This window comes from Melopsittacus undulatus, chromosome 5 (genome assembly GCF_012275295.1).
Source record: "Melopsittacus undulatus isolate bMelUnd1 chromosome 5, bMelUnd1.mat.Z, whole genome shotgun sequence".
NCBI classification, from domain to species: Eukaryota; Metazoa; Chordata; class Aves; order Psittaciformes; family Psittaculidae; genus Melopsittacus; species Melopsittacus undulatus.
Window position 1 is genome coordinate 63,588,450 of NC_047531.1, and position 27,397 is coordinate 63,615,846.

General features: G+C 44.0%; 1 protein-coding gene and 1 non-coding gene across 2 annotated transcripts in view; both read right to left on the reverse strand.

Annotated features, from left to right (window-relative positions):
- The window catches only part of ADAMTS3 (ADAM metallopeptidase with thrombospondin type 1 motif 3), a 99,997-nt gene that overhangs the window by 5,252 nt on the left and 67,348 nt on the right, over nucleotides 1-27,397 (reverse strand). Inside the window, exons 6-21 of the mRNA XM_005144135.3 lie at nucleotides 23,158-23,241; nucleotides 17,374-17,530; nucleotides 15,996-16,101; nucleotides 14,898-15,041; nucleotides 13,610-13,742; nucleotides 12,996-13,109; nucleotides 11,841-11,986; nucleotides 11,116-11,291; nucleotides 10,053-10,186; nucleotides 9,426-9,549; nucleotides 6,147-6,227; nucleotides 4,246-4,409; nucleotides 3,025-3,190; nucleotides 2,185-2,317; nucleotides 1,709-1,916; nucleotides 293-410 (exon numbers count right to left, since the gene is read on the reverse strand). Of these exons, the coding sequence (XP_005144192.1) occupies nucleotides 293-410; nucleotides 1,709-1,916; nucleotides 2,185-2,317; nucleotides 3,025-3,190; nucleotides 4,246-4,409; nucleotides 6,147-6,227; nucleotides 9,426-9,549; nucleotides 10,053-10,186; nucleotides 11,116-11,291; nucleotides 11,841-11,986; nucleotides 12,996-13,109; nucleotides 13,610-13,742; nucleotides 14,898-15,041; nucleotides 15,996-16,101; nucleotides 17,374-17,530; nucleotides 23,158-23,241 (2,188 nt within the window). The remainder of the gene's footprint in view (nucleotides 1-292; nucleotides 411-1,708; nucleotides 1,917-2,184; nucleotides 2,318-3,024; nucleotides 3,191-4,245; nucleotides 4,410-6,146; nucleotides 6,228-9,425; nucleotides 9,550-10,052; nucleotides 10,187-11,115; nucleotides 11,292-11,840; nucleotides 11,987-12,995; nucleotides 13,110-13,609; nucleotides 13,743-14,897; nucleotides 15,042-15,995; nucleotides 16,102-17,373; nucleotides 17,531-23,157; nucleotides 23,242-27,397) is intronic.
- Nucleotides 26,540-26,658, reverse strand: LOC115945682 (5S ribosomal RNA). The gene has a single exon (XR_004079961.2). It is a non-coding gene; the product is annotated as a 5S ribosomal RNA (ribosomal RNA).

Genomic DNA, 27,397 nt, shown 5'->3' on the forward strand with positions numbered 1-27,397 from the left:
CCTCTGGCTCATGTGTTTGACCCCATATTTTATCATCTTTACAAAACAAGTGTGTGAGAAGCACAGGTCACCTGCAGCTATGGTATCAGTAATGTGCTAGACTAAACAACAGGGAGCCTTTAGCTGGAAAAAAAGTGGGATAATCTCCAAGGAAGGCTGCCTAGCATCTCTACCCAGCACTGTGCTCTTTTAACAGGCTGCATTGAGGCAGGAATGTCTGTGACACTCATCCTATAGAACTGCTACCCACCACCCATAAAATACCCACAGTCATTTTGAGACATCCTCTTACCGTTACAGGGAGCGAGTTTACAAACCCTCACTGCTTCTGGCTTTTCTCCATTGCACTGGTCACCAGCACGGCACATGACCTGCCGGGTCTCAGTTCCCTCCCCACAGGTCACGGAACACTATGGAACACAAGACAAGACAGGATATTGAGCTTTCACAACCATGTGCAAAAATTTGTGTGTCTGAAATAGGCCAAGGTTGGCTTTCAGGTCAGGCTGCACATTCCAGCAATTGGTTTTGAAAGGTGACTTGGGTGAAGCCTGACATAATGAAGAAGTCGGCAAAAGAGGACAGTTTTTCCTTTGGTTCTTGCTTTCTGTAATGTTAAATTTATTATTAAGGCATATTATGAATTTTCCTACTTTTTCTTCCTCTAAGCCAATCCCTGAATTTGAAAACATAATGTAAAGAGAATTCAAAGGGCAGAGAAACTCAGTGTTCACTGAGTTAGCTGTAGGGTTCAGCTATTTCCTCCAAAGTCATTACAACAATAGCAACACTTGCAGAAACTCTGATTCCAAAACAGCCCAAATAAGTAAAAAAATGTTATGTGACCCTCAGAAGCAGAAGTGAGAAGTAGGCAACTTGGAGAAAAACAAGCAAACTTCCAATATTTCTTTTGCAGGACTGTGTATCTGATATTCATAGAATCACAGAGTGTTTTGGGTTGAAAGGGACCTTAAAGCTCATCAGTTCCAACCCCCTGCCATGGGCAGGGACACCTTCCACTAGACCAGGTTGCTCCAAGCCCTGTCCAGCCTGGCCTTGAACACTGCCAGGGATGGGGCAGCCACAGCTTCTCTGGGCACCCTGTGCCAGTGCCTCAGCACCCTCGTAGGGAAGAACTTCTTCCTAACATCTCAACCTCCCCTCTGTCAGGTTAAAGCCATTCCCCTTGTCCTGTCCCTGCAGGACCTTGCCCAAAGCCCCTCTCCAGGTTTCTTGTAGCCTCTTTAGGCACTGGAAGCTGCTCTACGGTCTACCCAGAGCCTTCTCCTTTCTGAACAAGCCCAGCTCTCTCAGCCTGTCTCCAGAGCAGAGCCGCTCCAGCCCTCACAGCATCGCTATGGCCTCCTCTGGACTTGCTCCAACAGCTCCACGTCCCTCTTGTGTTGCTGTCTCAGAGATGGATGCAGGGCTGCAGTGGGGGTTCTCCCCAGAACACAGTAGAGGTGGAGAACACCCTCCCTTGACCTGCTGCTCACACTGCTTGGGATGAAGCCAAGGACACGGTTCACTATTGTGAATGTTTTCCTTGCTGGTTTCTGGAGAAGTCTGGAGAGCTATAAAAGATCATGAAGCTTAAAGGCATTATCTGCTGCAAATTTCTATGTTTTTGGAAGTTGTCTGGCACAGACCTGACTTGGGAGGGACGGGATGTTCACCAAGGTGTAAGACCCACACATGGCTCACCTACCTCAGACCAGGGTCCAGCCTTCCACTGTGCAGGACATGGTACGCGGTTGCATGGCCGGCGGCTCTCAGGGCGGTCTCCACTGCAGTACTTGGAATGGACGGAGCGGTTCACACCATCATGAAGCGGCTGGATGCAGCGCACTGTACGGAGCTGGTACCCAGAATTCCCACAGCTTTTGGTGCAATGCTCCCACTCATCTGCTGTCCAGCTGGGAAGAAACAAGGAAGGAGATGCCACAACACCTTGTACTGATGATCCATACTGCTGCCAGGTATTAGGACACAGTATTTTTGAGATTAAACCATTCAATAAGATCAATAACCTTTCTTCTATAGGTAGAAAAAAAAACCCCACAACATAACAACTCCAGCCTAAAAAGCTATCAGCATACTACCTACCCAATTTGGCCTGGGTCACCTTCTGACTGCAAAGCACAACCACCTCTATCTTTAAGTACTTACTTAAGGTGTACTTACAGAGGCTGGGTGCATTCCTGAAGGTTGCACATTCTACGGATGGGTTTGGGCTTTTTGCTGGCTTCACAGAAGCTGCGATGAACCATTTTGTTATCGCTTTTCCTGCGACACCCGTATTTGGTGTATTGAAACCCTGAAAATAGTTCAGAAAAAAAAATTAGGAAAAACAGGTCCTTGTTAGAATTTATGGCTTAAATATCAGTTTCATGGCCAATTGATAACATGACACTGCAATAGGTCTTTAAGGCCAGAAGGGACAGTTATGACCCCTTAGGGAAACCTCTGCACTACACACAAATCACACCATAGCAGAGAAGAAATTACCTCCTTAACATCAAGCAGCGGGTCACTAGCTAACATGGGAATGAACCCAAGTCAACTTTTAGTGTTTTTGCTACCACAACACATCAGCTGTTCAACACAGCCCTGCACCAGCTAATAAGAAGGAGAAAAATGACTGCTACTGCTGAACCCAGGACATGTATACAAGAGTTAAAGTTATTTTGACATTTGCATTCCCTATTCTTTACCAAAGAGTGATGTACCTGCCATAACTCAAGTGAATGCTCAGCAGCATGAATGTCTGAGTCCGTACTTCCACAACAGCTTTGGGTATTGAATTAAACACCTAAAAAAAACTTTTTCTTCCTAGACTGCAAATGTGACACACTGAATAATAAGCCACGTAAGATATTTTAAGCTGGGGTATGCAAAATAACAAACTGCTTTTAAAGAAATGGAAGGCCAAGAGTTGTAAATTATTCGCTTCCCCCACCTTTTCATTTTCCACTTTGGGTAACTGGTCATTCATGACAAGAAGGTGCTACACCATCTGTTTACCTCCACCACAGGGTTTGGAGCACTGTGACCAACTCTTCAATGCCCACTCAAAAGTGTCTACTTCTTCCTGAAGGACGTTGTTGCTGTTGATAGTTGGTACTGAGTCCTCATGAATGATGTACTTGTAAGTCAGGCTGGATCTCGTGTCATTCTCCCGAGGAATGATCTATTAATAACCAAAAGTAAACAGTGGTACAAAGCCAGAGCTATTATTTACTCCTCTGCAAAATAAAGAAAGTGAGGCCTGGCTTTTTGGGGAAACATGAAAACTGCCAGTTAACTCACTGGGGAAGCAAATTGGGGGTTGTCTTGGCAGTTAGAACTAACAAAACTAAGATAAACATAGAGCTGTTTAAAATGAGACACATTTCTAGGCTAGAGTTCTAAGCTGGTCAAGTGGGAGAGCATTATCCAGGAGACAGGAGGGCCACGAAAATGGTCCAAGGGCTGGAGCACCTCTGCTCTGAAGACAGGTTGAGAGAGCTGGGCTTCTTCAGCCTGGAGAAGAGTAGGCTCCAGGGAGACCTTAGAGAAGTTTCCAGCACCTAAAGAGGCTACAAGAAACTTGGAGAAGGGCTTTGGACAAGGGCTTGCAGGGACAGGACAAGGGGGAATAGCTTTAACCTGACAGAGGAGAGACAGAGATGAGATATTTGGAAGAGGTTGTTCCTTGTGAGGGTGGTGAGGCCCTGGCACAGGTTGCCCAGAGAAGCTGTGGCTGCCCCATCCCTGGCAGTGCTCAAGGCCAGGTTGAATGGAGCTTGGAGCAACCTGGTCCAGTGAAAGGTGTTCCTGCCCATGGCAGGGGGTTGGAACTGGATGAGCTTTAAGGTCCCTTCCAACCCAAACTCTTCTGTGATTTTATGATTATATGAAAGGGTGGTGTGGCCCCATCATTATCTGGCAACAAAGCAGGGCTGGTCTCAGAGAGGGTTTGACATGCAGCGTCCTTTTTAGTCCCCTGAAAGTGTTCCAAGGATGTCCAACAATGCAATATGTTTGGCTGCTGCTAACATGCTACCACTGCATGAACAGGCAGCAGTTTAGATGAGAGTAACAGCTCATGAGAAAAGGCTTCAGGCTATTAGCCACCTCCTTGGCATGAGCAATTCAGAGAGGCATTACACCACACAGATTTATCTCAGGACAAGCTTCACACTGGCCACCCACTTTTATAGAAGACAAACCCACCATATTCTCACTCTGTGACATGTAACCTACCAGCACAACCACCGCATCATGCAAGGGCCCATCAGTGTGGAGAGTCTCAATGTCATCTTCGATGTTGTACACCCACTCCACACCCAGGTCGATGAAAGATCTGGATCTGGCCTCCTCCCCTTTCCCGTTCAGAATGTAGTGTCCTGTAGCCTGGTTCTTAATTGCTAAAAGGATTGAAAACAGGGCCAGTCGTGTCTCTCAAACAATGGCCATCATGGGCGCTTATATGAAACTTGACAGGAGATATTACAGAAGGACTTGTGCAAAAAAGCCCCAATGTGCTAGCAAGCCAGGTTCGGACTTTGAGCAAGCTGGTCTAGCGGAAGGCGACCTTGCCTGTGGCAGGGGGGTAGGAGCTAGATGAGCCTTAAGGTCCCTTCCAACCAAAACAACTCTGTAATTCTATGAACTGCTATAGATGCCCTGCCTCAGAGAAAGGCCCTCCAAGGCTGTCTCATGCAGCGTTCAAATCCCAGTTTGATGACAGATGTTTTTGTGTGTTTGCTTCAATTCTGTACCTCCTTATCCATGTGAATTAGGTACAGATCTAGAGCTAGAGCTAGACTGAGGCACCTCTTCCCATGTAATGTGTACATTTCCCATACTAGCTTAGTTCCCAAGAAGCATGGGTAGTTGCAAGGAACTCAGGTCAAATCTTCATGATCACCTGCCTTCCTTATTTGCCCAAGATCGAAATCAGGATTACCCGCAATGAGTAGTAGTATAACAGACACCCAGCAGTCTCCAAGTGCATTTCTTATTTTCCTCAGTTTATGAAAATGACAACTTCATCACGTTGTAGCTTCTTTTGCATGCATATATGTGTACCAGATGCTAAAATCAGTAAGTAAAGAGCTGAGGCATTGGAACTGTTGGGAAACATGGTTTTGGGTTCCTAAACCACACCTTGAAAATTAGGTAATGTGAGGATGATGATGATGATTAGTAGTAGTAGTAGTAGTAGTATTAGTATATTATGCTCCAAACAGAAGCCAATATGTCAGATATGTGAAAGACAGAGTCTTATTTTTTTTTGTACAACTCTTACCAATGCATCATAAAGCATGAGCAGACAAACTATGCAGAAATCTTACAAGTTCCTATGATTATCATAATCCAAATGCGGGAGCTGTGAGTACCTGGTGAACAGCTTCATGAAGCCACTTGCTGCCAAAGCAAAGCTGTGCTTCTCTGAAAGCTACTGTCAGGCTGTGCTTGATCCAAAATGTCGCACTTGGATCTCAAAATCAGAATTTCTTTATTTTTCTTTTTTTATTTTCCCTCTTTTCTTTTCTATTCTTAATTATTTTTAGTTATTAATCCAACTCTGCCTGCAGGGTTTGCAAAAGACATCGCTCTAGCACATGGGGAGCTGATTAAAAGACCATTAAAGTCCATGGAAGATCTCACTCTTCTCCTTTAAGAGTTAGAAAATAGTAAGCAGTAAGATACAAACTGATTGACAACACTATGAACCATGCTACGTGAGAAAAAATAAATAAAGGGACTGCATATATAGCACAAGTTCCTCAATATTCGTTCCATTAAACCACCTGTTGCTTACAATCTGCAGCAAATAAAAATAATTACAGATATCAAATTCGATTCACATATCAATAAACAGAACTTTTACTCTGGAAGTGCCCATTTAAATGTGAGTGATGACAACCTTTTGTTAGTAAACATGCAAACTGGGATCAGTTTAACATTTCAAAGGATTCAAATGACAGGTAAATGTTTGCTTGCTGAACTGATGTTGCAGTCCTTAACATGCAATTCTGAGTGTACATATTTACCCAGAATACTTGAATTTGATTATCTCATTGCTCAAGTTCTTCTGTATGACTGCCTTGTGCTTCTCATCATGCCTCAAAGCCAACCTTGAGGAGACAAACACTTACCAAGAAAATGAGGAGAAGCCTCGTCTTCTTGGATAAACACATGTCGAGCACCAGGAGGGATGTCAAACATCTTTAGGTACCCTTTGGCATGTGTAGTAGTCAATGAAGAAAGCAGAGATGGAAAGAAAAAGTGACAGCTATAGTTAGGAGTGTGCTACATGACCCAGATTCTACTTGCAGAAGAGGGCATCCATCACCAAATGAGAAGCAGTGTCAGAGAGAAACAGAGCAAATAGTTTTGTAACCCGTTTGGCAGGACCTCCTTATGTTTTTCCTCTTTCAGAGGGAGAAACCAGTTACAAATCTATTTGTCACTTGACTAGCTACACTGCTATAGGCTGTGTCAACCAACAAGTCAGGCAAAAATGTTTCCTACACATTCTCAGCACACAAGGTGAAAAACACAAGTCCTCCTGTTTATTTTTTCCAAATCACTCATCAGCCAGGCTATTAGAATGGACTTGACTTACTGACATATTATTAGATGTTAATGTCTGAAGTGTGTCTGCTTACTTCTGAGACATCAAAGACTGGAGGAAGGAGGGTGTAGCAAGAAACGGTATTGCCCCTACACATCAGAAAAGGCTTGTCTGTATGGAAGCCAACACAAGTTATTTACAACTGTGAATGTAAAATTGTTCTGGGCTCAGCAGTATCAGTCATTTTTCTCCTTCTTAGTAGCTGGTGCAGTGCTTTTTGACCTTCAGCCTGGGAACAACGCTGATAGCACCGATGTTTTTAGTTGGTGCTCAGTAATATTTACCATGACCAAGGACTTTCTGAGTCTCATGCTCTGCCAGGGAGGAGGGGAAGCTGAGAGGAATCAGAGACAGGACACCTGACCCAAACTAGCCAAAGAGATATTCCATAACAGAGCATGTCATGCCCACTATATAAACTGGGGGCAGTTACCCGGAAGGGTTAGATCGCTACTTGGATCGAGCTGGGTATCAGTTGATGGGTGGTAAGTGGTTGTATTCTCTTCCCTTGTTATTTCCCTTATCATTATTATTATTGGTGGTAGCAGTAGTGGTTTTGTGTTATACCTTAGTTACTGGACTGTTCTTATCCCAACCTGTAGGAATTACATTTTTTTGATTCTCCTCCCCATCTCTCCAGGAGCCAGGAACAGGAAAAAATTGGGGAGTGAGTGAGCAGCTGCGTGGTTCTGGGTTGCTGGCTGGGCTTAAACCACAACAAAAAAGCATCAACAACTTTGCTGCTGCTTTAAGTGAATTCAACTCTCTACAGCTAAGAGTAAAAAGCTGTTCCCAAAGAACATGATACTTATTTCAAATTGCAATGATTCATCAGTCCAAACCACTGGTAATTAGTATAACAGTAAATACTGTCATTAGGAAAACTAAAATCTGCCTAGGGATCTGTCAAAAGGTACTGCTACATCAAGTTTTACTCAAGAGCATTACCAGCACTCTGAGTGCACAGTGTTTTAATAGTTCTATTATTCTCACTTTACCAAATGCAGATTTAATTGTGATAAATCTCTGCAGATCCCTTTCTTAAGAGCTGAGCAAATTACTCTCTGTTTTTTACTCTGCTCCGTCTCATTCTGGGGATCTTGAGACTAGTGAATACACTGGTAGCTTGTTGTGCACCTGTCATACTCAGCTCCTTGGAAGATCTAAGTGACAAAAAGGAAGAGCCAGGAAAATGTAAAATCATGCTCTTGGCTGACGAGTGACTGTGCAAACAGCACATGCCAATCTTTTCACTGATCATCCTTTAAGCATATGAAACATAAAGCTTTTGCCTGATTTGGTGTTATCTGTCAGTGTCAGAAAAGAGATGTGAACTGCAGCAAGAACTTGCGTTGCCATGGATGCCTCTCATCCTACAAGCCTTTTAAACTTACCCAGCATGTTTTTATACTCTTTTGTTTCAGTGAGGGAAATATTGCGAGCTCTTTTAGGCAATGTAAATGCTCCTCTTGTCTTCCCTTAAACAGAATGTCTGTAATTAGTGCTACGGGAGCCAAGGCTTGTGGTTTCATTGACTATGTTTCTCAGCCAGATGGTCTTTCCAAGTGTAAAGTAAAAATGACATTGTGTATTCAAATGAGTTTAAAGCAGAATCAGACACATCCAGCAAACGTTAATAGTCAATGAAAGCCAGACCAGTCAAAATTCAGGTAGGTGATCTGAAGTTGGATACATGCAGATTTCATTTTCCAGAAACTTGAATTATTTTTGGCACCTCTTGCTTAAATGTTTTCCTGTTGGAAGAGGTCAATTAGTCTTTTTTAATGACTAGATTGCCAAAATTATGGTAAAACAATAAACATTTCATAAACACTTTATCACTTCCATAATAGTTTGCAACTAAGTGGCTGATTAACAGCACTCTGCCCTGAATGATCTCCTAGCTGTTTTAGTCTTGAGCATCGATATGAGGCTTAAGTTACACTCTTAAGTCTATTACTCCCCAAGTCTGAATAATTCTTGCATTATTCTTCATCCAGTCTACCAGCCTCCAGGGAAATATCCTTTTCTGAAAGGCTCTTTGCTGTAATTTTATAAGTACAATCACTAAATTTTAGCATTACAATCAGTATTTTTTTCCAATTGGTTTGTAATAATCAGTAAGAATTTCAGCAGCATATTTTATGTATTTCATTTCCAGTTGCAAAGTAATTTATCTCGAAGTTTAATTTAGCTGCTCACTGTCTAAATTTAATTATTAATGCTTCATGGCAGCAATTACCCAACATCTAAACCATTAATGCAGATCCTAGTATTATCTTGCCCTTAGCCTTTCTCTCCTGTCTCCTGAAATGCCACACAGAAGATACATTTCCATGAGTAGCTTCCTTAGACTGGAAAACAATAAAAAGCAATACAGGAAAGCCTTAAAGTAGAACTAGTCACAACAAAATGTTTCCTTTAATCCTCCTACAGACAGAGGCTGTAGTGTCAGATGATGTCTTCTGCATTTCACTGCTCATTTTCATTTAGCAAAAATCTGTGTATCCCCATTCATCACAAACATGGTCTAGCTGGGCTTCAGCACTTCGAAAGAAGAACTAAACATGCTCTGCATGGTGCGTATTTCTGAGACTGATGAAGCTTTCTCCTAACAGTTCCTTTAAAGGACAGAAATACTATTCTGCCATTTTAAAGATGGCATTTCATCAGCGACTAAGTTGGTTTTGCACATCAGCTTACAGCTTGCATTGTGCTACCTCAAAGCAGGTCTGCAAAAACAGTAAGTATGACAGAGACACCAAAAACTGTTCCAGATGCAGGAAAAGGCTATTCCTACCAAGCTTTTTGGGAGTGCGGGTGAAGGTCTCCTTCACAGTCCGGCAATGAGAATTATCCCCCCCGCAGACGCCGCACTTATCGTCAACCTTATTGGAGCCAATTTCCTTGTCACAACCCACTTTCTGCAGAAGGAAGAGCAAAAAACACAAAATATCAAAGAAGGTTTTGTCACTGGTTGTCAGTTTTAGCTATGGTGGGAAGCCACCCCAAAATTAATGCAAAGAGGGAATTAACCACCCAGCTCTGATCTGTTTTATTTAAACATCAATTACTTGCAAATCTGGTGGTGGATAATGGGTTTCATGTGATAAACAGGAGGTGATTATTGCTTTATATTCAGTATCCATCAAGATTAAGATGTGAAAGACAAAAGAATAGGCACAATTATTTCCTGACATGAAACAAAGCATGAAGAATGGAAAGGAAGTCATTCCATGGACCAGGTCTGTGCCACTGCTCTAGTTTAAAATCTCAAGGCCTAATGAGGAATATGATGCTGCAAATACTTAATTCAGAAACATTAGCAAAGTTTATCTCTGCACACTGAGCTGTTGTGATTGATTCTATCCACAGTGTGCCACAGCCCAGCTCCAACTCAGGGATGACCTTGGGAAGCATCACTCACCACGCATTCTCCACGGACACAAATGCTGTAGGGATCTTTATAGGAACAGCGAGTCCCATCGTGTGCCAACTGTTTCATATAGGCAACACCTCCAGTTTCTTTGGATTGACAGTACAGGTGGCATCTCTTATTAGCTGTATAGCAAGGAAAGGAAAGCAACTGCATAAACTAAGAGCAATCTAGACGTACTTCAGAAAAATATCCCACTCAAGGAGTGAAGAGAATATAAGAGAGGTGGAAAGGACCTTTAGCAGGCAACTGTAGGGAAAAAAAGCAGCTATATTTGCTTTTCTGAGAATTATATGCTACCACTTTGAGATGATATTCCCACAGAAATCAGTGCCCTTAGAAAAACACTCTTAATACTTTCATCAGCTATCAAACATTGACACATTGCACTCAAGTGCAAGATGAAGAGCTGTCCTGAAGAGAGGGTAAGAGACCCAACCAGCAGCTTTCCAAGCTTTACCCCAGTGGCAGAGAGCTGGATCTGGGCAGTGCAGCATGTTGAAAACAATGGGCATCTATCAGCTAGTCCACCAGGAGCTGCGCACTTCAAGCCTTCAAGAGGCTTGAAGAACATGAAGAATATGGTGTAGCAACACCATGTTCTCACCAAGAGCAGGATGAAAGTGAAGAGAAGCTAGTTGGCCTAAGGTGGGGAAACTACAACTGTTTCTACTCTTTCCTTATGGAGACATCTTTTTTACATAGAATCATGGAATGGTTCGAGTTGGAAGGGAGCTTACAGCTCATCAGTTCCAAGCCCCTGCCACAAGCAGGGACACTTTTCACTAGACCAGGTTGCTCCAAGCCCTGTCCAACCTGGCCTTGAACACTGCCAGGGATGGGGCAGCCACAGCTTCTCTGGGCAACCTGTGCCAGGGCCTCAGCACCCTCACAGGGAAGAGCTTCTGCCTAATTTCTAATCTACTTTCTGCTTTTGTTTTTCTGCTCACCTATACAAGGCTCATGCACCAATTATTTTTGTTCTCTGCATGGCTCAGGAACAAGACTCATGGGGATGCCAGGACTTGTAATCAAGGCAAATAACAGAACTTACAGTCAGGGTGCTCATATGGCAGCCAGTGGTGCTTGCTGCTCTGATACTCAAAGTGGGAATTGCGCTGCTGGCATTGCTGTGCTCTGAAGTCCTCGAAGTGCTTCGGACACTCCTCTATATTGCAAAGTTGAAACTCAAAGTTGACGCCAGCACAGTCCTCACCTCCATTAACGGGCCTGTGTGGAGAAAATATTTGAAACATTCTAAACCCTCTGGATATGAGGTCTCTGGATTTTTCTTTTGTTTTAAGTGAAACTTCATACTCTATTTAAAAGAGACAGTTTTGCAAAAAAGGGGTGGGAAGAGACAGGAATGGGAACAGAGCAGTTACACTGTGGTGTAACCTTCAGCGTGTGCCCATACATCCCCAAGGCACACACTCAAATGCACCAGTGACATGTGTGCACATCTATGCTATCAATATTAGCTAATTTACAACTAGAGGTTAATTAAGTTGATCCTGCAGCTTGCTGAGCTCACACACCATGAACTCCTCACTCTCTCACACATCAGCTAAACCTTTGGGATGGTTTTCTGCAGGCTTTCCTCTGGAAGTTCTTGGATTCTCCCAGAATGATCCTGGCTCCCTGCAGAAAGCTGCATCTCAAGGGACTTGAACAGAATGTAAATTTGGGCAGACTCCATCCACACTGTGAATGCTATTTAAACTGCCACCTGAAATGACTGCCCACTGACTGGAGCTGTCACCCAGCCAGAGAACCTACATTGGATTGTTGCACTGGCGAGTCCTAAAGCGAACTCCAGTCCCACATGTCCGGGAACAGGAGCCGAATTTTGTCCAGGGTCCCCAGTTGCCATCCTGCTTCAGCTGGTTAGCGTTCTTCCACATGCAGTGACCTTTATAGCACCACTGGGAGACATCAAGCAAAGAGAAAGAGATAAGAAGAGAAGCAAACCCCAAATCAAATATGTAATTGCAGTGAAATTTAAAGCACACAGCAGTGAGCTCATAGGCTGGGAAGGGGCATCTCAGAGAATCAACTGCAAGAAGAAACTGTCCCAGGGACAGAGGGATGAGGGTCCATGTACTCTGGGCCCAAGAGTACCCTCCCTGAAGGCCTTCTGCTCCATCAATGAGCAGGCAGTGCTAATAAACCCAAGCCTGAACCCTGCCATGGGCAGGCATGTGAAGCTCAACATGTACCACCCTCCTCAAGTTTTTGTTTCATCTGACTCTTAGTCACTACCACTTTTTGGAAGGGATTTTAGTGTTCTGAATATTAGCAGGGTAAAGGTTTTTCTGGGGATTAGCTGATTTCTTTCTTTTTTCTTTTTTTTCCTCATACTGGCCAAATATCACACTTATCCAGCAGACTGGAACAGAGGGCTAGTCACTGGGCAGGATGTTGTTTTGCTGCTGGCAAGGGCACATTCAGATGGTCTGAGTGGCTCTCCTGTATCTCAAAATACATGGAATTTGCTGAACAAACATTTATCTGAGTGTAATTTTATAATTAAAAATAAATTAGCAGCAGAACACCCACTAATCGACATATTAAAAGAGAAACATAAAGACCTAATCCTAAGCTTACACAAACATTTACCCACAGGATGTCTGGACCACAGGCTTTAAGAAGTGGTCCTACAGTGATGGCATTATCTGCTACCACGGATTCATAAAGACACTTTATGTACACTTTGCAGATGAGACAAGAATAAAAAAAAAAAAGATAACAGAAAGGCCACAGAAGAGGCTGAGAATGAGTTACAGTTCAATTGGAGTTTCTATGTCCATGATTTACTTCCTCTGGCTCCACCCAGAGGATGCCAGGCAAATTCCCTGTTTTCCTCTGCCCGTTAACCAAAATGAATGTAACTGGCTCTTTCCACTACAAACACAGCGAAAACACCTCACTCACTTTTCCAGGGGCACATTCAGTCCCATCAAGTGGAGGTCCCTTCTTAGTCTTACAGAAATATGGGTTATCTGGATGGCTGCACCACAGCTGCTTGCACGGATCAAAGGTTCGGAACTGAAATGCAGGACATTTATGAGATGACATTCAGCGTTAAATTACTAATATTCTTCAGATAAGAATTCATCCCACCCAGTCAATTCATCTCACATGCACAGCTATCAATAAGAGACAAAAGGGCAAACATATCTTCAGAAAGAGAAGGGCAGTGCTTATTCCCTGCATCCTGTAGCTCTAAGCTGGTGAGAAGAGGAAAGGAGGAGACACCCAGAAACAGGAGGAAAGTGAGATTTTTTTTTCCCCTTTCTTCTTTGGGTTCACTACCACAAGTCTGTGTCACGTGGACTGTGCTGCTGTCCACTTGACCATTAAAGCAAATGACCCATACGACTGGGTTTCACACATAAATATCTCAATCCTCTTTCTAGATCTGTTTAAACTACTCCATTAAGGGCTCTTCAGTTATGAGAAAATGCATATACTGTAGCTGTTAACTAAGACCAGGCACCAACTTGCTGGCTGGCCATTTGTCTTTGCAAGGACTTCCTTGGACGTACCGCTGTGCACATTTTATAGCCAACACCAAAATCAAAGCGGCACTGTTCATCCATGGAATAATTGATGCCTGGCAGTTCAGGAAGCTTGGGCCAATCATGTTCAAAAGGGTCGTCAAGAAGACAGTCATAAGAGCTGTGGAAAGGCAGAAATAAAAATAATGAGATGTAGTGATTTGGGTTTTTAATCAGCACAATTGAAGTGCTTATTTTTAGCAAGGCAATATTCATTTTCTCCAACCTGTTTTCTGACCTGTTGACATAGTTATTGCTCTCCAGAGCACAGAAGGACTCTTTCCACTGACTTGATGGAGCTCTGAAACAGTACACTAGCCTGAGAACAGGCCTTCTTATCTGACATCTCCTGCTTTCATGGGGATGAAGCCCTGACTACACCAAAAGTATGAATGAGGCTTGCTTTCTTCTCATTCCTGTTTAATTCTGGTGCCTTAAAACAGGGATACTGGTGGGCTGGGATATTTCACTTGAAGCTCTAAGGTCTCAACCAATTACTATTTTATGCTTTATGTTACACACAGGGTTTCTTCTGTAGGAGATGTGGGTCAACCCATTACATTTTTACTACTCAGTTTTTACTGACAAAACCAGGTATTTGCAATGGAGAAGGAAGCCTGAGTAAGAATTGGATGAACAGGTACATATATGGAGGGATACTACAATAGGGTAGATATTTGTAGGAGTTCTCCTTTTCTCCCTAATTCAGACATGTGCATACACACCACCACCTATGTTCCACAACTTTTGCAAGCTCCTTTTCTGAATTTAGGGCTTCATAATGACAGTTTCACAGCATAACTCCTAGAGAAATCAAAAACCCTGGGAAAACACCAGCTACCTGACATGGAGCCTGAAATCATTGTCATGGAGAAGGCAACAGACTTTGAGAGCAGCCCTATGTGAGGAAGCCTTATAGCTTTTCTAATATAGATTTGAAGGGGAAGAGCATGGAAAAGAGGATGATCAGAAGTTATGGTGATGTCTTGCTGCTGCTGCCCCAAAGCCCAGAGCATCCTACTGGGGTACCTTTAAAGGCAGAAACCCTTTGGGCCACCCTGGGTATCCCATTCCTCAGTACCCCTGTGTTTATCAAAAGGAGCTCCCACAGCCAAGGGTTCCCTTTATGATGCTTTTGCCTGCTCCATCACACTGGGATGGCCTCTCTTCTCTGTTGGCTAGCAGAGGGCAGCACACTGGCTCCACATCCCAGAACTGCCAAGATTTTTATTTCCTATAGGAAAACAACTACCGCCAAGTGCTATCAGGTCCTTACTGTATGTATCTTTTGAGTTCTTGGCCGCTGCATCTGGACCAGTGGTAACGATGAAAGGCAGCCTGCACCAAGGGTGCCATCACACTCCCCATAGCTGTCTCATCCCCACATCTGTTCCCTTGCCCATCGTGCTCCATTCCCAGCCTATAACAAAGAATCAGCATCAGACCCCAGGCAGTACCTGTTCTTCAATGTATAAAACAACTGTGAAGAGAACAGTTTCTCATGCACAAGTAATCATGCAAAATGAAATTGTTTTTTGCGTTCTACATACACCACCTGCATTTCAAACTGATCTTCTCTGTTACCAAAACATATGGATTGTTTCAATACTCTTTAAGTTATACTTCGTTGTATTTGTTAATACCAGAAAATGAGATCACTAGATGATGATGATGATGATGACTTCTTATGCTTCAGATAAAGGAAAACAACAATTCAGCTCATTAAGGAGCTCTTCATTCAGACACTGAATTGCTCACGTTCATATACTCATTGACCCAAAGCACCTATTTAAACACAGAGCTAAGAGTTATCTTTTTGAATCTTCAAAGAGCTAATATGATTACCATGTCTCATCTCCAAATGTGAACCTGAAACAGGTTAATATGCAAGTGGTCTGGTCATCTCCAGTGGGGCTAAATTCCCCCCAGTGAACTGAATAAGCAGCCTGTGCTGCTTAAAGAAGACAAAAATCAGATTCTCAGTACCTTGACATTAATTCATTCAGACAGCTATCAGAGATCTTTGCTTAACCAGTTACCCACATTTTATCATTCCTGATGAGATGCCAAATCAGCACTTTCAGTCAATGAGAAGGAAGAAGTTATGGATGTCGGATAAGCTTCTGAATCCACTGCCTGGGCTTTCCACATTCCTCACCCACCTCTGCCTTGTCCTTGAGAAAACAAACTCCCCCTCTCCTTTTTCATTTCTTTCCTGACTATCTCTTCATTCCTTAAACCCCTATGCATTCCAAGGAAATGGAGATAAAATTAGGATACCTTTCATATGGCCATTAAAATTCAACCACCTGATGCAAGCAGGAGATGCAGCTCCAGATTTTGTTGGCAATCTACTGTAAAAGTTAAGACTTACACATGACCCGTTTCGTGAGCAACAACAAAAGCTGATGAAAACCCATCCTCGTGGTTGAGGGTACAGCTTCGGACCGGGTGACACATGCCAGTAACAGGGGCATATCCTGTTAAAAGAAGTCACATTTGATTCTTTTGCCCATTATATTTATTGTAAATGAGACTCCCCCTCCATAAACTTACAAAGTAAGAAGAACCTAGGATTATCTTCTGGACTATTTTCTTTTGATGGTTATTTTTTCTCTGCCTTTGCAATTGCTGTCAAACAGAGTAAATGGCTAAAACCTTTCTGATGACAATGAAGCCTGCCTGACATCTCAGTTTCACTTCAAAGTCCAGACCCAAAAGAAAACTCAGACCCTCATCTCCCCCTGCAAGGTAAAGGGACCTCGGAAGTACCAAACACACCTGGACAGCCAAAACATGGTCTAACCCACATTCTCCTTTATCTGCATTGATATAAATCACATGCTGTGAATTTACTTCCCCTTCCTTGAGTCATAAAGATTAATGCAGGGAGCAAGTAGCTGGTGTGCTGTCTATAAGAACAAGTCTACAGCCAAAACAAAACAAACAACAAAACAAAAGAAAAGTTGAATGAAAAGTGCATGGAACATTCCTACTGATCCCTGCGCACACACACACACACACACAAACACCTGGTGTTTAGAGACAGTAAATAGGAGGCTTTATACAATGTAAAGTAGCTTTTTATATAATAATAGTTGCTATTTTTATTATATCTAATAATAACAAGAGCCTTTTCTAAAGCCAGATGAGGAAACTGAAAGTTATGGTCAGTTTGCCTACCCCAACAAGAACCAGGCTTCGGCACATCTTTAAAATTGAACATTTAAGTATTTGCTGAATAAAAGCCTACATTGCTTTTTGCCTCAGAATCACATAACAGCTTTGATGCCCCCAACACAAGAGAGATATGGAGCTGCTGGAGCAAGTCCAGGGGAGGCCATGGAGATGCTGTGAGGGCTGGAGCAGCTCGGCTCTGGTGATATGCTGAGAGAGCTGGGCTTGTTCAGCCTGGAGAAGAGAAGGCTCCAGGGAGACCTTAGAGCAGCTTCCAGTGTCTGAAGGGGCTACAAGTAACCCGGAGAGGGGCTTTGGACAAGGGCCTGTAGGGACAGGACAAGGGGGAATGGCTTTAACCTGACAGAGGGGAGACTGAGATAAAACATTAGGGAGAAGCTGTTCCCTGTGAGGGTGGTGAGGCCCTGGCACAGGGATGAGCTTTAAGGTCCCTTCCAACACAAAAAAGTCTGTTATGATTCTGTAATAACACAGCTGTCAAATCTCCCTCTTTTCTGACAGATGCTAGCCAAGAAACACCAAGCCCAGACAGTTCTGCTCCAGGTCAGCATTACCTTGCATACCAGCAGGCCCAAAATCTTGCCTGGTTAAGAAGATGGCATGATCGTGGTGCTCAGAGTGGTTGGGGTCTGACTTCTGTTGCTGATGTGCCCAGCGGCAAACGTTCTCCAAGCTTCTGGAGGGATTCCCCCTTTCAATCAAGCTAATGGACTGAAAAAGAGCAACACATTAGACACGGGATCTTCTAAGGCAGGGATACCGGACAAGTCTGGATTTTCTTAGAGCACCAATCATATCCCCATTTCTATTTTCCTAATGCCCTATCACTGTAAAGTCATGACAGTCTTCTTTCCTGTGAGAAAAGAGAATGGGTATGTTAACAGTGACCATGCATGCTTTATTTTGTCGTGGTTTAAGACCAGCTGGTAACTCAGAACCACAGAGCTGCTCACTCCCCCCCCTCCCTCGCCCCCTTCCTTCCCTCACTCCCAGAGGGATGGGGAGGAGAACTGGAAGAATGTAACTCCCACGGGTTGAGATAAGAACAGTCCGGTAACTAAGGTATAACACAAAACCACTGCTGCTACCACCAATAATAATAATGATAAACGAAATAACAAGGGAAAAGAATACAACCGCTCACCACCCACCGACCGATACCCAGCCCAACCTGAGCAGAGATCTAGCTGTTCCAGGTAACTGCCCCCAGTTTATCTAGTCGGCATGACATGCTGTGGTATGGAATACCCCTTTGGTTAGTCTGGGTCAGGTGTCCTGTCTCTGCTTCCTCCCAGCTTCCCCTCCTCCCTGGCAGAGCATGAGACTCATAAAGCCCTTGGTCAGAGTAAACATTACTAAGCACCAACGAAAAACATCGGTGTTATCAACGTTGTTCCCAGGCTGAAAGTCAAAAACACAGCACTGCACCAGCTACTAAGAAGGAGAAAAATGACTGCTACTGCTGAACCCAGGACAGTATCCACCCTTACTCCATACCATTCACGTCATACTCAGATCCCACATTTTTCAATATACCATCATTCTTGTCTCATATACATATATATACACATCCACACACACACAAAGAGAGAGATATCATTCTGTAGTGCATGGACCAGTCCCTATAAAGCTGCTGAGTTCATCCAGTCCATGATGTCAGGCTTCATCTCTTGTAACAGTCTTTCAGAGCAGGAGAGACGGTGTGCAGTGTGGGATTGTTGCCTGCTGATGACACTGCGGAACTCATCTGGCCACTGCTGAGCTCATCTGGTTTTGTCAAAGTTCATTCTTCATTGGGATGATGGTTGGAGGGACGTCAGGGCCAGTCACTGGTGACCTGAAGACATCTAGCTGGTGGGCTATAAAAGTGCTACATAGCATGCAACAGCATACAGTTGAGTTCATTGGCTGTTTTCCCCTAAAATCAAATCCCCTTGAGGTACACATCAGAATTCCCCATCTTCCTGCATTACCCACCAAGAATATCCAGGTCCCTGAGCAAAAGCAATCCCACGAGTGGGTTTGCCTTGGCCTGAAACAGGAATAACCCAGACTGTCTTCCCTAGCAAATTCCTTATGTGCACTACAGGAACTTTGTCCCCTTCTACAGTATGTAAAAGTTCTGACTGGGCTGGGCCAGCCCTGTTGGCAGATCCTCTGGTGTTGACCAACCAGGTGGCTGTTGGTAAATGTGTATCCCAATGCTTGAAAGTTCCCCCACCCATTGCTCTCAGTATAGTTTTTAACAGCTCATTGTACCGTTCAATTTTCCCAGAGGCTGGTGCATGGTAGGGGTGTGATATACCCACTCAATGCCATGTTCTTTGGCCCAAGTGTCTATAAGATTATTCTGGAAATGAGTCCCATTGTCTGACTCAGTTCTCTCTGGGGTGCCATGTCGCCACAAAATCTATTTCTCAAGGCCCAGGATAGTGTTCCGGGCAGTGGCGTGGGGCACAATGTATGTTTCCAGCCATACAGTGGTTGCTTCCACCATGCTAAGCACATGGCGTTTGCCTTGGCAGGTTGGTGGGAGTGTGATATAGTCAATTTGCCAGGCCTCCCCATATTTGTACTTCAGCCATCGTCCTCCATACCAAAGAGGCTTTAACTGTTTAGCTTGCTTAATTGCAGCACGTTTCACACTCATGAATAACCTGGACAATAGTGCCCATTGTTAAGTCCACCCCTTGATCATTGGCCCATCTGTAAGTTGCATCTCTGCCCTGATGTCCTGAAGTGTCATGGGCCCACTAGGCCAAAAATTATTCACCCTTATATTGCCAATCTAAGTCCATCTGAGACACTTCAGTCTTAGCAGCTTTATCCACTTGTTGGTTGTTCTGGTGTTCCTCAGTGGCCTGACTCTTGGGTACATGAGCATCTACAGGTTCTGCACCCTGGCAACGATATCTTGCCACAGTGCAGCAGCCCAGATGGGTTTACCTCTGTGTTGCCAGTTGCTCTGCTTCCATTGCTGCAACCACCCCCACAGGGCATTTGCCACTATCCATGAGTCAGCATAGAGGTAAAGTACTGGCCACCTTTCTTGCTCAGCAATGTCCAAGGCCAGCTGGATGGCTTTCACCTCGGCAAACTGACTCGATTCACCCTCTCCTTCAGCAGTTTCAGCAACTTGTCACTGGGAACTCCATGGAGCTGCCTTCCATCTCCGATGCTTTCCCACAATACGGCAAGAACCATCAGTAAACAAGGCATACTGCTTTTCACTTTCTGACAGTTTATTATACGGTGGGGCCTCTTCAGCACACATCACCTCCTCCTCTGGTGACATTCCAACATCTTTGCCCTCTGGCCAGTCCATGATGACTTCTAGAATTCCTGGACCACTGGGATTTCCTATCCGAGCTCATTGTGTAATTAGTACAGCCCATTTACTCCATGTAGCATCAGTTGCATGATGTGTATAGGAGACCCTGCCTTTGAACATCCAGCCCAGCACAGACAACTGGGGTGCCAGGAGGAGCTGTGTTTCAGTGCCAATCACTTCTGAAGCAGCTCAAACCCCTTCATAGGCTGCCAGTAGCTCTTTCAGCTGGGGAATAGCTGCCCTCAGGTCCTCTGTATTCCCGACTCCAAAAGCCGAGGGGTCGACCTTGGGTCTCCCCTGGAGCTTTCTGTCAGAGGCTCCAGGTAGGACCATTCTCCCCAGCTGCCGTGTACAGTACATTTTCTACCTGTGGGCTGGTCCGGACTGGTCCAAGGGCCACTGCATGAACTCTCGTTTATTTGCTCGAAGGCTTGTTGTTGCTCAGGGCCCCATTTAAAATCATTCTTCTTCCGGGTCACATGATAGAGAGGGCTTACAGTCAAACTGTAATTTGGGATGTGCATTCTCCAGAACCCCACAACACCCAAGAAAGCTTGTGTTTCTTTCTTATTAGTTGATGGAGACATTGCTGTTATCTTGTTGATTCTATCTGTGGGGATCTGGCAACGTCCATCTTGCCTTTTTATTCCCAAAAATTGAATCTCCCGTGCAGGTCCCTTGACCTTACTCCATTTTATGGCAAAACCGGCTTTCAGCAGGATTTGGATTATTTTCCTCCCTTCCTCAAAGACTTCTTCCACTGTATTGCCCCACACAATAATGTCACCAATGTATTGCAGGTGTTCTGGAGCTTGCCCCTCTTCCAGTGCAGTCTGGATCAGTCCATGGCAGATGGCAGGGCTGTGTTTCCACCCTTGGGTCAGTCAGTTCCACATGTACTGGATGCCCCTCCAAGTAAAAGTGAACTGTGGCCTGCACTCTGCTGCCAAAGGAATTGCGAAAAATGCATTGGCAGTATCAGACATGGCATACCTCTTAGCCGTCTTTGACTCCAGTTCATACTGGAGTTCTAGCATGTCCGGTACGGCAACACTCAATGGTGGTATAAATTCATTCAGGCCACGATAATCTACTCTTGGTCTCCACTCTCTGTTAGACTTTTGCACTGGCCATATGGGGCTATTAAAGGGTGAGTGGGTCCTGCTGATCATGCCTTGGCTTTCCAGTCTATGAATCAGCTTATGGATGGGAATCAGGGAGTCTCAGTTGGTGTGATATTGCCGCTGGTGCACTGTTGTGGTTGCGATAGGCACTTGTTCAGTGGTGAAGTTCCAAAGCATTGGAGGGGCCCACCAGCCTAGATACTTGCCCATACTATCCCACACACCCTGCTACTCATGACTGTCCAGCCTCAGGGAAAATCTCTTGGTCCTCCTATATCACTGTCTAACCCTAGACCAGATTCAAACCTGATTCTGCTTAACTTTTGAGATCAGAAGAAATGGTCATGGGTGAAACACACTCTGCATGCACGCCAACATGCTGATCCCCATCACAATCAGCAGGCAGGTCTCAAGGGTACCCAAAGGCCATTCAAAACCTCCAGAACTCTTAAATGATGCTGTAAATAGTCTGGTGGGGGATCTGGGAATGTAAGGGAATGTCTCCTTCATAGGTTGACCACCCGAGGAGGGAAAAAAAGATGTGTAATTGCTAAACACTTCTATTATATACCTCCCAAAGTATAGAGGTGATGACCACAATGGGAATGCAAGCCAGATCAGTTTCATAATCAGTCAGCCTATTGTATTACAAGTCATTACCATAAAATACAGTGAAACAAGAACTTTAGCCCAAGCTCCCCAGCTGATAAACACTAAAACAGCAAATACCAGCTGTAAGTAAGGTACGACATGCTGAAACTGTGAGATCAAGAGCAACAACTTTGAGAGCCAATAAATCAGCATTGTGACGCGGGACTATTAATCTGAAACAATGAATGCTTATCACAAACAGGATCAGACACACTCTGGTCAGATCTGTCATTATCTCAACCTTTCGTGCACGACACTGGACACCACAAAGAATTGTCAAGGTTTAAGCCCAGCTGGTAACTCAGAACCACACAGCCACTCACCCTCCCCCATCCCCCCCTGGCCCTTTCCTCAGTCCCGCTCCCAGAGGTATGGGGGGAGGTTCCAAAGAATGTAACTCCCATGGGCTGAGATAAGAACTAAGGTATAACACAAAACCACTACTGCTACCACCAATAATAATAATGATAAGGGAAATAACAAGAGAAGAGAACACAACTGCCTACCACCCACCAACTAATACCCAGCCCAACTTGAGCAGTGATCTAGCCCTTCCGGGTAACTGCCCCCAGTTTATATAGTGGGCATGATGTGCTGTGGTATGGAATACCCCTTTGGCTAGTTTTGGTCAGGTGTCCTGTCTCCCCTTCTCCCTGGCAGAGCATGAGACTCAGAAAGTCCTTGGTCAGAGTAAACATTACTTAGCAACAAGTAAAAACATCGGTGCTATCAACGTTGTTCCTAGGCTGGAAGTCAAAACCACAGCACTGCACCAGCTACTAAGAAGGAGAAAAATCACTGCTACTGCTGAACCCAGGAGAACAGTTCAATGAGTTTTCATAACAACTATGAAAGTAACTGTCTTTTTGTGTATAGCCTGTAGTGTGCATGACTTGATATTAGGACTGAATAAAGACATTTCTTTCATTGGAACTTGCTTTCATTCTGGACTGCCAGATGCCAGTGTGTCTCAGTTGAGGTGACTGAGCACATAGTGACATACAGCCTATGTCAGGAAGTGAGTAACATAATATAAACACACAGCACAATGGCTCAACTCGTGTGAAACACCCCAGAGTCAATAAATGTGTGCTGGTGAGCACAGATTAAACATCTGGTGCTGTGAAACTTCTGCTACAGCTTGTGCCTACAAGCTCAGTAAATGTAATTAAGGGGAGCATCAAACTGGTCTTTGACATGGCCAAATTCAACTGGTTCAGAGGCTTGCTTACCTTTGCATACCCCAACATGATCATCCGGACAAGCATGACATTTATGTGAATGCCCAGGGATTCATCATGGTAAATTTCATTCACCTGAGGAAACAAAAAAAAAAATTAAAAAGAAAACCCCCACTTACGATACCAAGGGAATTTCCAAGACCATGTAGTTGTTATTTCAAGTGCTTATACCATTATGGTCTTGTCAGAAGAGGATTCAAGTCTCCAACCATTTCCACGCAGTGAGAAACGTAGATGACACTTCCCAACATCACATGTCAAGACTTCTTTCAAGTTAAATGGCCTTTGGACCAGGGCCACTAGAAAAGGTGATCAAGGAAAAGGAGACTTCAAGTTCAAACCCTGCACATATGTATCTGAATGCCTGATGTTACTCATTTAATAAACATAATAAGGGAGATGAGGTTACTCCTGAAAGCAAGGTTATAGCAGTGTGTTCAAGTTTCTTGAGGGATTTAAAAGCAGATAGAGTTTGCTTTAACAACAGATAAACCCATCACCATCCATCGCACGTGGCCACCTCTGCTGTGCCATCTGGTCACTCTTAACTGCAGATGAATTCCAGGCTCAGTTCCTATTTGTTTCATTTCCATCAGTTTAAACACATGGGATGAGTATTTTCACAGGGAAAGTGTGTGTATTTTTGTTCATTTTGTAAAAGATTCTGCTGCCAGAAGCTCTCACTCAAGAAAATGTGCTGTCAACTGCAGCATAAGTTTGTCCTCAGAAAATACTTGAGGATTTGACTTAAAGCCGTTTTTGTGTTCTGAAGCTCTAGGTTGGGAAGACAGAATACTGAGACAATGACATGAACAATAAAGCTCCATTTCATAGAATCATAGAATAATTTGGGTTGGAAGAGACCTTAAAGCTTATCTAGTTCTAAACCCCTGCCACAGGTGGGGACACCTTCCACTAGAACAGGTTGCTCTCCCAAGCTCTCCAACCTGGCCTTGAACACTGCCAGGAATATGTTTGGCTTTGAAAATGTGAACAGTACTCCTGATTCTAAATCAATCTTAAAGTTAACAGGCAAAGCATTTCCAAACCCCAGAAATACTTTAGAAATTTTCGTCTGAAAGTTTTGAAGCCAACAGTGTTGCCAGAGACATTGACGCTCTTGTGTACCTTACAGGGTAATGGTATCTCCAAATATACTTGATTTCTGCAAGTCAATGTCCGTCATTAAAAACATTACCTGCATGAAAGCATGTAGAGTTTATGCAATCTGGAAAGACTGACTACATTGAAAACAACCGCTGGCCTGAGAAAACACCCATCCGTAAGACAACCCCATGAGACCTCAAGAATTTACTCCTCGTTTACATCCCATCAGGGAAGAGCCAAGCCACAAGACAGAAATCCTGAGGTATCACTCCAGTTCCACTGCTCACTGAACCACTGAAATAATTCATGGTGAATTTCAGTTTGAAGAACTTTTTTAGAAACAACTAATACTGCTGCCCTACTTTTTAGAGATAAATTAGAATTATGTGGTCACTTTTGTACTAAAAAGAGTGTTTGTGGAAGTGAAGAAAAAAAAAAGCTAACCCAGAATTTATGCACATGGGTCAAAAATTGTTCTTCTTGAGAGCCTTCCTTGTGTCTGGGAAGATGAGAAATGTCCTGCCACCAGAGTATACATTAAGGGGCTAAAACATCTGCAGATTCTCAATGAAGTTACTCATCCCCTTAAAACTAAATAAATACTATACTATGGGTAACTGGTGAAAAATAAATACTGCTGCTCAGAGGCTGGTATATGTGAGCAGGATTTAGAGTCTGATGGGTTTTTTTTAGTCAGGCTAAACAGAACTTTCCCCCTTCCCCTCAAGGGAAAAGGTCATTCTGAGCTGTCCAGACTGAGACCTGGCACAATGGTTTTAACCCATGGGTTTTAGAAAGGCAATCCCTTTTAGGAATAGCTAAGAACAGGCAGGGCAGTTTCACAAGGAATAAGCAAGGAAATCAGAGTGCACGTCTTGGGGAGCAAGTGTACCGAAGTTTAATTATTCATCTCATATTTTCACCCTATTAACACAACAATGCTCTCACAGAGGTCTGTGTCAGAAAAAAACGTTCACAATTTACCTTATGCCAAGAAACAGGTTTGGCAGGACTGACTTTCTTAGAGGTGGAATGGAATTAACCTAAGGAGTCAAGTCGCCTTCTAAATTTCTCCTCAATACCATTATATAGCCCATTTTCTGTGGATTGCTTTGAAAGACTCCACTACAGGGTTCCCACAAGGAACAAGTTCGTATGTATGTTGTGACTGGGTCACAGAATCATCACAGAGTGGTTTGTGTTGAAAGTGAGCTTAAAGCTTATCCAGTTCCAACCCCCTGCCCACAGGCAGGAACACCTTCCACTAGACCAGGTTACTCCAAGCCCCATCCAACCTGGCCTTGAACACTGCCAGGGATGGGGCAGCCACAGCTTCTCTGGGCAGCCTGTGCCAGTGTGCAAGGGGTTGGAAACGGATGAGCTTTAAGGTCCCTTCCAACCTAAACCATTCTATCATTCTATACTAAAGTCTTGACAGCACCAGGTAGACTGTTACAAAACTGTTCCTTCGAAACCAGGCAAGGATCTTTAATGCAGTTAACTCCCAGCTTTGCAGGGAAGCAGGGTTTTGGCTGGCATAGGCTTGGTACTAAGAACTACTCCCAGCAGATGGAGCAGCAAGTGTTTAAAGAAAGCTGGAAGTGTTTGGGACTGTGTAACAGCTCTGCTACTTACCAGATTAAATACTTTTAAAACTAAAAATACTAAACATAATATAAACTAAAAATACAATATTCTGAAATCACCTTTCATTTCTTATTCAGCAATAAAAATTACCTGTGCTGCTCAGGACAGCTGCAAAGAAGAGCAAGTGATGGAGAGATAAAGAGCTGCAGGTAGTGTACATGCATGAAGACCCATGACAGAATACTTAGACTTATCCAGCAATGTCTGTTCTTATTGAAGCTCAACATGAAGCTCTCACTGACTAAAACTTGCTTACAAAGAAGGTGATGCCCACAAAACTGCAATGCTGAGTGGACAGTGATCACCAAAAGAGGAATTCTGTCTAAAGCAATTTGGAGTTTGGGAATCACAGAATCACAGAATCCCGAGGGTTGGAAGGGACCTCAAAAGATCATCTAGTCCAACCCCCCTGCAAGAGCAGGGTAACCTAGAATACATCACACAGGAACTTGTCCAGGCGGACCTTGAGTATCTCCAATGTAGGAGACTCCACAACCCCCCTGGGCAACCTGTTCCAGTGCTCTGTCACTCTTACAGTAAAGAAGTTCTTCCTGATGTTGACGTGGAACCTCCTATGCTCCAGTTTACACCCATTGCCCCTTGTCCTATCATTGGATAAAGCCTACAGCACCCGGGATTCCCAGGAGGTCTCCTATACAAGTACTAACCGAGCCCGACCCTGCTTAGCTTCCGAGATCAGACGAGATCGGGTGTTTTCAGGGTGGTGTGGCCGTAGGCACCCTGAATGATGCATGGAGATATCATCTCATGGCTCTAATTAATCTAATGATCATCAATCACTAATGGCTGATTTGGAGTTATTCTCAAGAAAAAAAAAAATAAAAAATTGAAAGATATCAACACTGCCAAGTCCAAACCTGCTTGGAATCCTTCAGTATGATCCGATGCCCTCTAAGTGTACCTTTCTGATATCAGCTGCTTTCCACTGTACTTCTGCAGGGTCTCCGAGGGATGCTCCATGAGGGATTAGGAACAGTGTCAACACTGTTAACATCTGGGAGATGGAGGCTACAACTCCCCATGTGCTCCTGGTAAAGGTAAAATCAGGAAACAGCCAATCCTGCCACCTCAAGGAATTCAGCTGTAATGCGCCAGTGATGGGCAGGCCACTGTGCTACCTAAAACAACTCCTGGGAATGCCATTCTCTCCAACGGATGATTTTAGCAACCTGGGCTGTGAGATAATGGTAAAACTTCACCAAAAAGCTAGGGACCACACTAGATTTCATTGCTAGATTCATTATCACATTTGGGCTTCTGACTCCCAGTGCTGACCAGTAACACCCACGTCAGACATACTGCTGATGTTGCATTTTCCAGCCTGTTTCTCAACCCAAGAGTGCATAGGAATGTTGAGTATAGGGAAAAACCTCAGGAATTTCTTCAGCTGAACCGGAACCTCCAAGGCCTGAAGTTCTCAAGGGCATGGCAGGGTTGGTTCCAGCAAGCCAGCTCT